General features: G+C 46.2%; 1 protein-coding gene across 9 annotated transcripts; it reads left to right on the plus strand.

Annotated features, from left to right (window-relative positions):
- The first annotated feature begins 27 nt into the window (after positions 1-27).
- On the plus strand, positions 28-16,154 carry LOC133073784 (uncharacterized). 9 transcript variants are annotated; one of them, XM_061167757.1, is made up of 4 exons: positions 28-1,893; positions 2,106-2,290; positions 5,290-11,521; positions 11,855-16,154. In XM_061167757.1, the coding sequence occupies exon 4, from the start codon at positions 13,008-13,010 to the stop codon at positions 13,998-14,000; it is 993 nt and encodes a 330-aa protein (XP_061023740.1). In that variant the 5' UTR covers positions 28-1,893; positions 2,106-2,290; positions 5,290-11,521; positions 11,855-13,007; the 3' UTR covers positions 14,001-16,154. The 9 variants fall into 9 exon arrangements, with proteins under 9 accessions (XP_061023740.1, XP_061023744.1, XP_061023747.1 ...); XM_061167761.1 differs by having other exon boundaries at positions 5,290-11,279; XM_061167764.1 differs by having other exon boundaries at positions 11,183-11,279.
- The last annotated feature ends 61 nt before the right edge of the window (positions 16,155-16,215 follow it).

A 16,215-nucleotide genomic window follows, 5' to 3' on the forward strand; every position in this document is an offset into this window, starting at 1 on the left:
AGAAAGATAGTGATGGGATTATTTTTAACACTGATACTAAATCTTTTAAAGTAGTTAGATTGAAGTATTTTAGACCATAGATAAAAACAGCATTTTTAGGTTGGCCATTAGGAATACACACCTAAATTTTTATGAAATTAAATTCATAAGATTTAAATTGTGCAAGAGTTTGTGGGATCTTATGACTGCTTTTATTTAGCTGACTGTTGAGTGGACTCTAATAAAATATATAAATTGTGAAATATGAAAAACTTAGAACTTATTCAGAGCTTCAAACCAAACACTAGTTTAACTTCAGCATTGTTTGATTAGTCTCATGAAACACTGCCTCCTTCAGTCTGAGGTGTTTGGTATGATTCTTTGTCATAATGTGAGCTCCTTTCTCCTCACCTGAAAAAGGTGCGCTTACCATAGGATCTGTGGTTCTTTAAAAAGCGCCCCCCCCACCTTTTTTTAATTGTTACTTTTCTCCTTAAAAACCAAAGCTAGTATTTTTGAGGCTTTGTTTGTGTTAGTGCAAGCCAGGAAGAGCAGACACTCACCCAGCGGGCTCAGGGATGGCTATCTGGAGAAAACCTGAGTGCCCTGGGTGGTCTTGACTGACCATGTGGGCCTTGATGGCCCCAGAGCAGCCTACACACTTCGGTGGTTATCACTTAGCCCCGTTGGGAGGTCTGCTTATTGCTCTGCCACTGAGATCTTAGTGATTACAGATTTTCATTGTAGAAGCCTCCTTTGCAACTGAAGAAAATGATCTTTGGAATTTGTTTTTTTAACTTTTTAAACATTTTAAGAAATACTTATTTTTGGCCTGGCTGGGTCTTCTTCATTGCTGCGCAGCTTTGCTCTAGTTGCAGAGAGTGGGGCTACTCTCTAATTGTGTTGTGCAGGCTTCTCACTGTGGGTGGCTTCTCGTTGCTGAGCACGGGCTCTAGGCACATGGGCTCAATAGTTGTGGCTCACAGGACTAGTTACTCTGTGGCATGTGGGATCTTCCTGAACCAGGGATCAAACTCATGTCCCCTGCACTGGCAGGCAGATTCTTAGCCATTGGACCACCGGGGAAGTCCCTGGAGTCGAACCTTTACTTTGATTTTCCTCTCAACCCTATCTCTTAAAAGTATAAAACAAGAGGGGGTGGGGGCAGCGGTGGTGAATGGCAGGCTGCAACTAGGATATTATTTTAGTCGGCTAAGTGTGAACAGGGCCTCAGCAGCTATCACTTAAATTTGTATTTTTGTATCTTTCAAAGTGTAGGGTGGGTAGAAATTTTGTTTTAAGAAAAAGCAAAGTACTTCTCGGAACACGTGATAATACTTGAGATATCCAAAGTAGGTTGCATGGGTTTCGGAGAGAAGAGCATACACAGGAGTCACATCTGTGCCTCCTTGGTTCAGGAGGTTGGCCATGGCTCAGCCCAACTGCCTGTGACCTTAGTTGACATACCAACTTTTCCTAGCTCTGTTTTGTGTTGAAATTAGAGGTGTTTAACAGCTTCTTCCAGAGAAGGCAATGGCACCCCACTCCAGTACTCTTGCCTGGAAAATCCCATGGATGGAGGAGCCTGGTAGGCTGCAGTCCATGGGGTTGCAAAGAGTCGGACACGACTGAGTGACTTCACTTTCACTTTTCACTTTCATGCATTGGAGAAGGAAATGGCAACCCACTCCATTGTTCTTGCCTGGAGAATCCCAGGGATGGGGGAGCCTGGTGGGCTGCCGTCTATGGGGTCACACACAGTCGGACACGACTGAAGTGACTTAGCAGCAGCAACAGCTTCTTCACAAGCCTGCTGTGGGCCAGGTAGTTTCCAGACTGAGGATAAAGAAATGAAGCAATGTGGTCTCTTGAAGATCTTAAACTGGAAGGAAGCAGGCTCTGACATGATGGCAGGTACGTGCAAGGGAGCTGGGGAGGCCTAGGTCATTCACAGGTACCCCAAGATAGTCAGTGTGGGCAGGGGCTGGGTCTGTCTGGAATGGACACAGGCTGACCAGGAGTGAATGGAGCCCTGGACATGTGTTGAGTCTGCATTTTTGCTCCATTTCAGGTTTTTCTTAGAACTTCACGTGTATCTTGTTAACATGCAGATTCTGATTCCCTAGGAGACACTCTACACTGAGCAACCTCCTCAATGATGCTTATTCACAGACCACAGTTTGACTAGCAGGGGACAAAGAACTAAAGACAGCTTTGCATCCTCAGCGGCTGAGTCTGGCACTAGGTTCATTACTGGATGGAGAAGATTAAACTGTCAGTTGACATTAACTTGTACTTAAAAATTCAACAGGTATGTTATTAATACATTTCTAGCTGAAAGAAAATTATGGGTTAAGTTTCTAAATTTCCTTAGATCTCCAAACTTGGGAATTTTGTGGGTTTTTTTTTTTTTTTTTAAATACTGCTGCTGCTAAGTTGCTTCAGTCATGTCCGACTCTGCAACCCCATAGATGGCAGCCCACCAGGCTTCTCCATCCCTGGGATTCTCCAGGCAAGAATACTGGAGTGGGTTGCCATTTCCTTCCCCAGGGGATCTTCCCAACCTAGGGATCAAACCCACATCTCCTGTGTCTCCTGCACTGGCAGGCAGGTTCTTCACCACAGCGCCCCCTGGGAAGCCCATACTGTATCATAGTGTCTCAGTACATAGTATCTTTTAGTCGGGTTTTCTGTACTTTCCCTACCCCCCATATGCATAGTTAGTCCTATAACTTAAGCGCTGTTCTCCTTTCTTAGTGGTAATTTTGCCCCCATGTGCAGCAGTGAGATAAGAAAGGTTGGTCTGCCCTCTTCATGAAACCCAACAGGACTGCCCTGTCACTAAAGGTACAGCCCTGTAAGGAGGACTTCCCAGATTCTAGATAGAATCTGATGGAAGAGAGAAATTCATGTAGAATCCACGATCCTTCATTGTGGAAGGAGGGGTAGGGGGAATTGGACTTAAATCTTGATTTGCATTTGATTGCTTGGAAATCTTTGGTGTGGTCCTTAACTCTTCTGAGCTGCAGTTCTCATTTTAACTGTAAAATGAAGCTATTGCCACCCTTCAGGGCTGTGAAGATTAAATGGGGAAATAGACCACACCAACATGTAGTGTTATTGTTCAGTCTCTCAGTGGTGTACGATTCTTTGCAAGCCCAGGGATGGTAGCCCATCAGGCTCCTCTGTCCATGGACTTTTTCAAGCAAGAATACTGGAATGGGTTGCCATTTCCTCCTCCAGGGGATCTTCCCCACCTAGGGATCAAACCTGTGTCTCCTGCATTGCAGGTGGATTCTTTACCACTGAGCCACCAAGGAAGCCCACCAACATGTAGTAATTGTTGACAGATGTTTGTTTCCAAGGACTTCCCCCTCCTTTTGAGGTTACCGGGTTTTCAGTAACTTGGGATAGTGTAACTACTGTGTTGCTCCTGCGTTGAAGGATTGTTTATTACTGAGAAGGGCATGGTAAAGAAGGAGTTGAAAGTCTTTTTTTGGCTGCCTATGATCCTGTGCAGTGGATTTGTATGAAGAGAAGGGGACACAAGTGAATTTGAAACTGTCAGTCCACGTGAATTTGAATTTCAAAGGGTTATTCTTGCTTTAATAAAGTTATCAAGTTGTCATTTAAAGAAGGCTGAATAGAATTTGCTATGTTGATATCAGTTTTCTAGCCCCCTTGATCCCGCCCTGAAGGAGCTGTGTTTCGAGCAGTGGGTCTTCATGTGCGCCTCTCTGAGATCGGCCGGAGGGTGACTCCCTCTAGGGAGGGAGAATCTGTTCTCGGAGGGCTTCCTTCACCCTGGAAGTGACACTAGGAGATCAGGGTCTTACTTCCTGAGCAAACCGGTTTCCTCCCAGTGGCTTCTTTTCAAATTAAGTCCCTATAGAACTTGTCAAGAGTGATTTTGGGATTTGTGTTCAGAAGCATAGAGCAGTCTTTGACGCCTGTCACAAGTGGCAGGATTTCTCTGTTGAGGACAAGCTTACTTTTTTTTTTTTAATTTTTATTAGTTGGAGGCTAATTACTTCACAGTATTGTAGTGGGTTTTGTCATACATTGACATGAATCAGACATGGGTTTACATGTATTCCCCATCCCGATCCCCCCTCCCACCTCCCTCTCCACCCGATTCCTCTGGGTCTTCCCAGTGCACCAGGCAGAAACAGAATTCTCTAGGGAGTCAAGACCTGTAAGAGCTGATATCTAAGAGTGAAAACCAAAGTAGAGCATGTCTCCTAACCCACTCTTTTAAGATTATTTGTGTGGTCTTGGGATAACTCAGAAGAGCCTTGATAGAATAAATCGGATCTGACTGGTGACCAAGCGGCTAGTGAGAGACTATCATTAGTTGTGGATTTGCTTGAAGACAGGCCCACTACCCACTCAGATACGAATCTGTTTGGAGTGCAGTTTTGCTGGTTACAAGAAACCCTGAGAAAACCGGAGGCAGGGCCACTGGCTCAGTGAATTTGGGGTGGTGCTGAGCTCCCAGAAGCCTTGTGCTGACACATGGAAGGGTCCCTTCTGTTCTGCAGGTCAGAGCCCCAGGTCTCTTAATGCCAGAGCCAAGGGAGAAGGGTGGGTGACATCAAGCGGCAGGCATGGTTTTTTTTTTTCTGCATTAACCCTGTTCCTTATGGTCTTCCCTCTGGGTGGCTGAGAACAGCTGGGGGATGGTGTGGAAAGGATGGATTTCTTGCAGAATTATGTGCACCCTCAGATAAGAGCTCTGCTGGGGTGGGGAAGGAGTTGATGTGTTGAGACTATACGACAGGGTGGAGGGTGGCCAGTGATAACTGGAGTGGAACTAAGGGCCAGGGAGAAAGAGCCAAATGTGGTGTGGCAGGCAGACAAGTTGACAGAGATGACTGAAAATTCAGAGGGCTTTCTGAGACCATTCATCCAGGTTGGATCTGCTGCGGATGAGATCACTGTGGTCAGTGGCATTTGGGCCCCCATGACCTCTGTCAGGACCTGTGCTCCTGTTGCATCATGTGGCAGTAAGGACGTTGCAGATGAAACTAAGGATTTACTTATCAGTTGACTTTAAAATGACATTATCCTGGATCATCCAGAGGGCTCAAGGTAAGCCTCTGCCTGAGGCAGAGGATGAGATGGTTGGATGGCATCACTCAATGGACATGAGTTTGAGTAAACTCCAGGAGCTGGTGATGGACAGGGAGGCCTGGTGTGCTGCAGTCTGTGGGGTTGCAAAGAGTCAGACACGACTGAGTGACTGAACTGAACTGAGGCAGAAGTCAGGTCCCAAGTGTAACAAGATACTGTTGCTATCCTAATGAACAGGGCTGTGTGGAAATGGGAGAAGAAATCAAACTCTGGAAGCCAAGTTTTCTCAGTCCTCCAGAGAAGAGTTCAGCCCAGCCCACATTGTGCCTGCAGCCCTGTGAGCCCCCAAGACTGCCGATCACAAAAATGGAGACAATAAATAAATGAGTGTTATCTGAAGCCACTAAATTTGTGGTCATTTGTCATAGCTAATGGAAAGCTAAGATGGTCATTTTCTCAGTGAAGTTTGTATGCTCCAACCCAGTACTTCTCAAGTCTAGGGTACATGTGATTCATCAAGGAATCCTGTTTAAGATGCATATTCTGGACTTCCCTGGTGATCCACTAGATAAGAATCTGCCTGCCAATGCAGGGGACATGGGTTTGATCCCTGGTACAGGAAGATCCGACATGCCAGTGGGCCAGCTAAGCCCATGCACTCCAGCTACTGAGCCAGCACACCCTGGAGTCCATTCTCTGTAACAAGAGAAGCCACCACAATGAGAAGCCCCACTTGCCACAACTAGAGAGAGACTGTGTAGCAACAAAGACCCTAAAAAACAAAACTATAAACTCTTCTGATGCGGCCATATCTGGGGTGGGGCCTGAGAGTCTGCATTCCTGATATGCTCCCATCTGCTGCTCCCAGGAGCACCTTTGCCCACAAGGTCTTGTGCATCCTGGTCAGTGTACAGCCTGGAATTCAGAGCCAGGGCAAAGGAGGGAAGGAGGGAGAACTGAGTGGAGAAAGGCCTAGTATACATATCATGATGCTGTGGAACAGTATTCACAGAGGTTGAAGTGGAGAGGAGCCCTGTGTTATGAGCCCCTGGCTTTTACGTCTTGAGCTTCATAGCTGTGGTCCGTGGCCTGCATGGCAGGCAGGACCTTGATAAAGGATGGGATGTTTCCATGTCCTTTGCTTTTTTCTGAGGCCTTAGAGCTGGCAGCCACTGGTGCTACCTTCCTGAGGTGGTCAGACTGATGGTGCCAGTCTGACATGTAGCAGTGTCCCTGCCAGCACCCCCTTTCTCCCAGCTGAATAGAAGGTCAGCGTCTGGAGGCCACTGGCTTGGAGATGAAGGGAACTCACCTCATCCACACACTGCAAAGTTGCTATCACTTAGAAGGAATGGTCATTCATTAAAAAAAAAACAAAACAGAATTTAGACTTCCCTGGCAGTTGAGTGATCAAGACTCTGCACTTCCAAGGTAGAGGTTTGATCCCTGGTCAGGGAACTAAAATCCCACATGCTGCAAGGCACAGCTTACAAAGTTTTAAAAAATTAAAAAATGTTTTAAATGTGTATCAGGAAGTGTACTAGGATCTTGGGACACATAGGGGATCAAAACAAGATCCCCGTCCTCACGGAGCTCACAGCCTAATAACTACAGTGAGGCTGAAGCTGCTTCTGGCAGGCTCTGTGTGGGTGGCTGTAACTGCTGCTTTTCCAGGAGGCAGTGGCCTCTGGCCAGGGTGGGCTGCTCCCCCTACTATGCTTGCCTTCTGCCTCTAGCCAGCACTCACCAGGTCTGGGGAGCCTCCTCCGAGGAGACTCATTGGAACTGACTTTAAATGGCTTTAAGTTAGGATCTACCCAGGATGGCCGTAACCACGTCTGCAGACCCAGTCTTCAGAATGCTCTCCTTTTATAAATGCTTTGAGACAAAGGATTGTGGAAGGCTCTGTCAGATCCCTAACTCCAGTGGACAAGAAGTTTAGCAGGTATAGAACATGCAGAATTCAAAAATCTGTATTAATTGGGAAAGAATAGTGTGAAATTTGTAAGTATGTTGCAAGTATAAGAAACACATGTTAGCATTTAAATGTAGTGCAAGGGCTCCGGAAAGCCTCCTCTGGTTTCTGGGGTTTCACAGAGAAGCAGCTGTTTTTAAAGAGTGTCCCAGAATCTATCCCAGAGAGTTAATGAGGCACCCCAAATAAAGTGATATCCCAGCAGACCCCAAGGATCAGCCAGATATGGGGTGCCCCAGACCTCTGTGACAGCCTTACTGGAAGCACCCCAACCAGTCAACTGTGTTGATACTGCAGATGCAAACAGCAGTGCATTTTTCTCTTTATAGTCTGGATGGGTGTCTTTTTGACCCTGAGCCTTCTGATTAGGGGTGGCCTGGGCAGAGGAGCACAGCCTGTCCTTTGGGCTGTTGCAGATATGCCTAGTTGAGTCTTTCTAGACTCTTTTCTCTTATAGATTATTACAGAATATTGAGTGCTATACAGTAGGTGTGACTGCTGTTAGAAGCAAGGTCTGATGCTGTAAAGAGCAATATTGCACAGGAACCTGGAATGTTAGGTCCATGAATCAAGGCAAATTAGAAGTGGTCAAACAGGAGATGGCAAGAGTGAATGTCGACATTCCAGGAATCAGTGAGTTAAAATGGACTGGAATGGGTGAATTTAACTCAAATGACCATTATATCTACTACTCTGGGCAGGAATCCCTTAGAAGAAATGGAGTAGCCATCATGGTCAACAAAAGAGTCCAAAATTCAGTACTTGGGTGCAATCTCAAAAACGACAGAACTAACACCCAAAAAAGATGTCCTTTTCATTATAGGGGACTGGAATGCAAAAGTAGGAAGTCAAGAAACACCTAGCAAATTTGGCCTTGGAGTATGCAATGAAGCAGGGCAAAGGCTAATAGAGTTTTGCCGAGAGAACGCACTCGTCATAGCAAACACCCTCTTCCAACAACACAAGAGAAGACTCTACACATGGACATCACCAGATGGTCAACATCGAAATCAGATTGATCATATTCTTTGCAGCCAAAGATGGAGAAGCTCTATACAGTCAGCAAAAACAAGACCGGGAGCTGACTGTGGCTCAGATCATGAACTCCTTATTGCCAAATTCAGACTTAAATTGAAGAAAGTAGGGAAAACCACTAGACCATTCAGGTATGACCTAAATCAAATCCCTTATGACTATACAGTGGAAGTGAGAGAGAGATTTAAGGGACTAGATCTGATAGACAGAGTGCCTGATGAACTATGGACAGAGGTTCATGACATTGTACAGGAGACAGGGATCAAGACCATCCCCATGGAAAAGAAATGCAAAAAGGCAAAATGGCTGGCTGAGGAGGCCTTACAAATGCTGTGAAAAGAAAGGAAGCGAAAAGGAAAAACAAAGGAGAAAAGAAAAGATATAAGCATCTAAATGCAGAGTTCCAAAGAATAGCAAGGAGAGATAAGAAAGCCTTCCTCAGAGATCAATGCAAAGAAATAGAGGAAAACAACAGAATGGGAAAGACTAGAGATCTCTTCAAGAAAATTAGAGATACCAAGGGGACACTTCATGCAAAGATGGGCTCAATAAAGGACAGAAACGGCATGGACTAACGGAAGCAGAAGATACTAAGAAGAGGTGGCATGAATACACAGAAGAACTATACAAAAAAGATCTTCATGACCCAGATAATCACAATGGTGTGATCACTCACCTAGAGCCAGACATCCTGGAATGTGAAGTCAAGTGGGCCTTAGAAAGCATCACTATGAACAAAGCTAGTGGAGGTGATGGAATTCCAGTTGAGCTGTTTCAAATCCTGAAAGATGATGCTGTGAAAGTGCTGCACTCAATATGCCAGCAGATTTGGAAAACTCAGCAGTGGCCACAGGACTGGAAAAGGTCAGTTTTCATTCCAATCCCTAAGAAAGGCAATCCCAAAGAATGCTCAAACTACTTCACAATTGCACTCCTCTCACATGCTAGTAAAGTGATGCTCAAAATTCTCCAAGCTAGGCTTCAGCAATACATGAACCATGAACTTCCAGATGTTCAAGCTGGATTTAGAAAAGGCAGAGAAATCAGAGATCAAATTGTCAACATCTGCTAGATCATCTAAAAAGCAAGAGAGTTCAAGAAAAACATCTATTTCTGCTTTATTGACTATGCCAAAGTCTTTGACTTTGTGGATCACAATAAACTGTGGAAAATTCTGAAAGAGATGGGAATACCAGACCACCTGACCTGCCTCTTGAGAAACCTGTATGCAGGTCAGGAAGCAACAAGTAGAACTGGACATGGAAAAACAGACTGGTTCCAAATAGGAAAAGGAGTTCATCAAGGCTGTATATTGTCACCCTGCTTATTTATCTTATATGCAGAGTACATCATGAGAAATGCTGGGCTGGAAGAAGCACAAGCTGGAATCAAGATTGCTGGGAGAAATATCAATAACCTTAGATATGCAGATGACACCACCCTTATGGCAGAAAGTGAAGAGGAACTAAAAAGCCTCTTGATGAAAGTGAAAGAGGAGAGTGAAAAAGTTGGCTTAAAGCTCAACATTCAGAAAACTGAGATCATGGCATCTGGTCCCATCACTTCATGGGAAATAGGGAAACAGTGTCAGACTTTATTTTTTGGGCTCCAAAATCACTGCAGATGATGATTACAGCCATGAAATTAAAAGATGCTTCCTCCTTGGAAGGAAAGTTATGACCCACCTAGATAACATATTAAAAAGCAGAGACATTACTTTGCCAACAAAGGTCCATCTAGTCAAGGCTGTGGTTTTTCCAGTGGTCATGTATGGATGTGAGAGTTGGATTGTGAAGAAAGCTGAGTGCCGAAAAATTGATGCTTTTGAACTGTGGTGTTGGAGAAGACTCTTGAGAGTCCCTTGACTGCAAGGAGTTCCAATCAGTCCATCCTAAAGGAGATCAGTCCTGGGTGTTCATTGGAAGGACTGATGCTGAAGATGAAACTCCAAGACTTTGGCCACGTGATATGAAGAGTTGACTCATTGGAAAAGACCCTGATGCTGGGAGGGATTGGGGGCAGGAGGAGAAGGGGACAACAGAGGATGACATGGCTGGATGGCATCACTGACTCAAAGGACATGAGTTTGAATAAACTCCAGGAGTTGGTGATGGACAGGCAGGCCTGGCGTGCTGCAATTCATGGGGTCAGAAAGAGTCAGACACGACTGAGAGACTGAACTGAACTGAACTGAACTGATACAGTAGGTTCTTATTGTTTACCTATTTTATACATAGTAGCAGTTCAATCTTTTTATTTTAAACATATATTTATTTAGCTTCACTGAGCCATATGAGATCTTTAGTTGTGGCATGTGAGATCTAGTTCCCTGACCTGGTATGGAACATGAGCACCCGGTACTGGGAGCTCGGAGTTTTAGCCACTGAACCACCAAGGAAGTCCCATTTGTCGTTTTGATGATGGCCTGGCACACTTCCCACTTTACTCCGTGTGTCGCCATTTTTTGTGAGTCTAGTATTCTAGGGCTTCTGAAGTAGTAGTCTCCTGAGGCTGCACTCAGTCTCTTCCTGGCCTGACTGTCCCCAGCCTGCCCAGAATGTGCCTCTGTCCACGGCAGTCCTGCCTCAGGGTCGTATGGCTCCACACTCCTGCTCTCTGTTCTCAGGCCTGTCCGGGCAGTGGCTCTTTGCTGGTCACTGCCTGTCCTATTTAGACCTGGTCATTTGTGCTGTTTCATGACGCCGAAGCATCAAGTCTGTGAAATATGTATCTTTTCCTCCCCCAGGCCAGGAACCTACCCTCTGCGCGCCTCTGGTCTCTTGCCCTCCTACCTGGGGCTGCCTGGGACATCCCACCCTCTGAGGCATCTGAAGCCCCTGCACCTATTGTGCTGACTTCTGGCCATACTCACTTTGCCCCAGTTCCTGAGGGCTGTTGCTCAGAATTTAACATTTCCTGCCCCAGGGTGAGGCACGTTCCCATCCTAGTTTCCCCTGAAGTGCCTGGGAGGCGCTGGGAGAGCACAGCGGAGGCTGCCCTCCACAGTGAGGATGAGAAAAGTCCAACCAGGGACTTGCTTTTAGTGGAGTTCCACTGGAGATCCAGGTCTTTGCTCAGACCTGCCCTCCCATACTGAAAAGCATGCCTGTTTCTCTTAAGCGCCCAGTCATCCACCACTCTGCACCTAAAACAGCGTTAATCCAGAATGCAAATGTTTCTACTTACAAGAAAGTCTCCTTCAGCAGGGCTGCTGCAGGTAAGAGGGGGTGTCCATGGTCTCTGCTTGCACTGACCCGTCTCTGCCTGGCCCCATCACAGCTCCTGGCTGTGGCCCACCTCAGGCTATGTGATCCAGGCGAAGCTGCCATACCGGCCAGTTTGCAGGGGTGAGGAGTTGCTTGAGCCGAGCTCATCTGCATGGTCTTTGCAGCCCCACGAGTTGGTGTTGGGGTAGCATGGCCCCAGGCTGGTCCAAGGAGCGTGAACCCCAAGACACAGGTCAGGAGAAGTGCTGACCTGGGCTGGAGGGCTGGGGGCAGTGAGGAGTCCAGCAGCTGCTGGGGACCATCTGGCCACCATCTGGGGAGAACTCGCCTGAGAAAGGAACCCGCGGGGTCAAGAGATGGGCAGGGAGGCAAACAGGAGACTTTTGGGTACAGCCATGCCACCTTCAGACACTGCCTGCTGGGGACCCCACTTCTAAAAGATGCTGCCCTCCCTTGGAGAGGCGGGGGCAGGAGAGAGGGGCTTTGTTTTAGGCATTAGTCTTTCTTTCCTTTGCCACTGTCCCAGCTTGCTGCACAGACCTCAAAACCGTCTTCTCATTCACAGGAAGACCCAGAGAACTGACCACCCATACCCTCACCACCAACTCTGAGCCAAGAAATGACAGACAACCCATTTGACCGGGATTTCTTGGTGTAAAACATAAGCTTACACTTACCAGAATGGAAAGGACTGCCTTGAAGGGGCCTGGACTGGCTCTCACTGATCCTTAGGAGTGCAACCTGGAGCTTGGCAGCTCACCTTCAATCCTGGCTCTGCCCCTCGCTCGAGCTGTGTGACCTTGGACAGTAACTTCTCTGTTTCTCAGCTTTGTTTGTAAACTAGAACAGTGTCTTAGAAGAATGCCTGGCCATTAGTGCCCAATGCCTTAGCTACTTAATACTGGTTTCTTTTTTTTTGGCCAGATTTCATGGTTTTAGTAACAGGCACACAGTGTGCACAGAAGCTGTCTGTTCTTTTTCTTTGGTGCGGAGCCTGGCTTGGGGATTGATGACCAGGTGGGCTGCGGTCTCCACAACAGCTTGGCAGTTCTTGGAGGAGCTGTGAGCAGTCTTGAGCACCGTGAGGTCTGTTGCCCATCAGCAGCACTTCGGGGTCTTTGATGGGCACCAAGACCTGGCCCTTGAATCTCTAACGCACCCTGTTATCTGTGCCAGTTGTGTTTCAGTTAAAAAAAATTTTTCTTTTTTAATTTATTTGGCTGCCTTGGGTCTTAATGGTGGTACACGGGCTTGGTTGCTCTGCAACACACGGGATCTCTCCAACCAGGGATGGAACCTGTGTCCCCTGCATTGCAAGGTGGATTCTTAACCACTGGACCACCAGGGAAGTCCCTCCACTTCATTTTGACTTAAGGGTCTGACTGGTGCTGGATCAGCTGCCTGGTCTCTCTTTGATGATCTAGGTCTTCACATGGGGTCTGAGGGTGGCCATGAGTCACATAGGAAACGACTGCCTCCTCTGTAGGCAGCACTGAGGAAGAGAGCTGCTACGACTAGAAAAGATTTATTATTTAGGAACAGAGGATTTCTGTCTTCAAGAGTCTCCCTGGCCGAGGCACATTGCTGCACTCTGACCACTGCGGACATTTGGAGCCCACTTTTCAGCTAGGGAGACTTGCTCGGGGCTGATCGTGGTTCCCTGGGATAGAGGAGAAGCATCTTCCCCATCCAAGACTAGTCACTAATTCAGTGTACCAATGACTAAAAGAGCGGTGCATCCTTGGCCTGTGAACCACCTATGGGTGCAGAGAACAGGAAAACAGGTTGTGTGCCTGGCCCAGGAGACATTTTTAAATGGACTTATCCCTGGGCTGGGTTCACCTTTTAAACCAGGCATCTTAAGTGACTCTTTAAACTTCCCTTATGATTATACGGTGGAAGTGACAAATAGATTCAAGGGATTAGATCTGACAGAGTGCCTGAAGAACTATGGACGGAGGTTCATGGTGACGTTGTACAGGAGGCAGACCATCCCCAAGAAAAAGAAATTCAAAAAGGCAAAATGGCTGGCTGAGGAGGCCTTACAAATAGCTGAGAAAAGAAAAGACATGAAAGGTGAAGGAGAAAAGGAAAAATATATCCATTTGAATGCACAGTTTCAAAGAATAGCAAGGAGAGATAAGAAAGCCTTCCTCAGAGATCAATGCAAAGAAATAGAGGAAAACAACAGAATGGGAAAGACTAGAGATCTCTTCAAGAAAATTAGAGGTACCAAGGGAACATTACCTGCAAAGATGGGCTCAATAAAGGACAGAAATGGTATGGACCTAACAGAAGCAGAAGATATTAAGAGGTGGCAAGAATACACAGAAGAACTATACAAAAAAGATCTTCATGACCCAGATAATCATGATGGTGTGATCACTCACCTAGAGTCAGACATCCTGGAATGCAAAGTCAAGTGGGCCTTAGTAAGCATCACTACAAACAAAGCTAGTGGAGGTGATGGAATTCCAGTTGAGCTGTTTCAAATCCTAAAAGATGATGCTGTGAAAGTGCTGCACTCAATATGCCAGCAAATTTGGAAAACTCAGCAGTGGCCACAGGACTGGAAAAGGTCAGTTTTCATTCCAATCCCAAACAAAGACAATGCCAAAGAACACTCAAACTACTGCACAATTGCACTCAACTCACACACTAGCAAAGTGATGCTCAAAATTCTCCAAGCCAGGCTTGTCAACAGTACATGAACTGTGAACTTCCAGATGTTCAAGCTGGATTTAGAAAAGGCAGAGGAACCAGAGATCAAATTGCCAACATCTGCTGGATCATCAAAAAGCCAAGAGAGTTCCAGAAAAACATCTATTTCTGCTTTATTGACTACGCCAAAGCCTTTGTGTGGATCACAATTAACTGTGGAAAATTCTGAAAGCGATGGGAATACCAGACCACCTGACCTGCCTCCTGAGAAATCTGTATGCAGGTCAAGAAGCAACAGTTAGAACTGGACATGGAAAAACAGACTGGTTCCAAATTGGGAAAGGAGTACGTCAAGGTTGTATATTGTCACCCTGCTTATTTATCTTATGTGCAGAGTACATCATGAGAAATGCTTGGCTGGAAGAAGCACAAGCTGGAATCAAGATTGCCGGGAGAAACATCAATAACCTCAGATATGCAGATGACACCACCCTTATGGCAGAAAGTGAAGAGGAACTAAAGAGCCTCTTGATGAAAGTGAAAGAGGAGAGTGAAAAAGTTGGCTTAAAGCTCAACATTCAGAAAACTAAGATCATCCAGGGCCCTCACTTCATGGCAAATAGATGGGGAAACAATGGAAACAGTGAGAGACTATTTCTTTTGGCTCCAAAATCACTGCAGATGATGATTGCAGCCATGAAATTAAAAGACACTTGCTCCTTGGAAGAAAAGCTATGACCAACATAGACAGCATGTTATTAAAAAGCAGAGACATTGCTCTGCCAACAACGGTCAATCTAGTCAAAGCTATGGTGTTTCCAGTGAGAGTTGGACTATAAAGAAAGCTGAGCACGGAAGAATTGATGCTTTTGAACTGTGGTGTTGGAGAAGACTCTTGAGAGTCCCTTGGACTGCAAGGAGATCCAACCAGTCCATCCTAAAGGAAATCAGTCCTGAATATTCATTGTAAGGACTGATGCTGAAGCTGAAACTCCAGTACTTCGGCCACCTGAAACGAAGAACTGACTCATTGGAAAAGACCCTGATGCTGGGAAAGATTGAAGGCAGGAGGAGAAGGGGACGACAGAGGATGAGATGGTTGGATGGCATCACTAACTCGATGGACATGAGTTTGAGTAAGCTCCAGGAGTTGGTGACAGACAGGGAAGCCTGGCATGCTGCAGTCCATGGGGTTGCAAAGAGTTGGACATGACTGAGCAGCTGAACTGAAAACTTAAACGTGGGGCTTGGGAGGAGTTTGGTGTTGACTCCTTCAGCATTTAAAGCTTTTCCCTCCTTGGATACAGAGATGGGGTGGAGTAAGCTCTGGCTGGAATGCTGTCTTTGCAAATGAGGTGGTCTCTTCATGACCTTGGGAGAGTTTCTTGTCTTCTTTCTCCCCCAGGCTTCTCCTGGGATGTGTTACTGATAAATTTACATGGAAAGCAGCTGGAAGTGTTCTCATCATCTGTTTTTGACTATGTAACATAACAAGCTCACACCCTCCCATGCTGGCTGACTTCTCTGGGCAAGTGTTCTCTTGTTAACAGCTGCCCACACTTAAGTAATGAAAAGTCCAGTGGCTGCCGGTTAGAACAAGTGTGTTAATGGCAGCAGCAGAAGGAATGAACTAATTGGTACTGGACTAGGGGTCGGGTGGGGAATGAAGCAGCTGTTTCTGTATTTGAAACACGGACCATGCTGACTTGAGACTTAACCCAAAGAAGTATAGCCCTCACCCTTCCATGGTGTCCCACAGGGTCTTAGAAAATAAATACTAACTTTCCCCATGAGGAGAGAAAGGGGGACAGCATGCAGGGGCCTGGGCTGGTTGGAAAAGCACAGTTGGTCAGTAGGCAAGTTGCTAGAAAAGTTTGCTCTCTCAAACCCAAGAGGGGAAGACAATGAGGCTCACCACTCCGATCTTCCTAAGAGGCAGCGTTTCCCTCCTTGTGTCAGTTTATTTGCTCCTACCACCCAGTTACTTCTGAAGCCAGGCAAACATCTCTTCTCCATCTTGTCCTCTCTTGACTCAATCTGGTAGAACATAGGGTGGTAAGAGACTGATCTTTCAGATTTACCCAGGCTTTGGCCAGATCATTCATGCTGAAGGTGACAGTACTAGTTGATTACTCAGACTAAGCAAAGGATCATTGTAGAGAGAGTGTAGCTCACCTGTTCATTCATTAGTTCAATAAAGACTTAACCTAGCATTACATACCAACTGCTGTACCAGGCCCCGAATTTACAAAGATGAAAGTCCAT

This window comes from Dama dama, chromosome 19 (genome assembly GCF_033118175.1).
Source record: "Dama dama isolate Ldn47 chromosome 19, ASM3311817v1, whole genome shotgun sequence".
Taxonomy (NCBI): Eukaryota; Metazoa; Chordata; class Mammalia; order Artiodactyla; family Cervidae; genus Dama; species Dama dama.

Excerpts from the sequence above, each read along its gene's own strand:
- LOC133073784 (XM_061167759.1), top strand. The coding sequence starts at position 13,008 with ATGACTAAAAGAGCGGTGCATCCTTGGCCTGTGAACCACCTATGGGTG.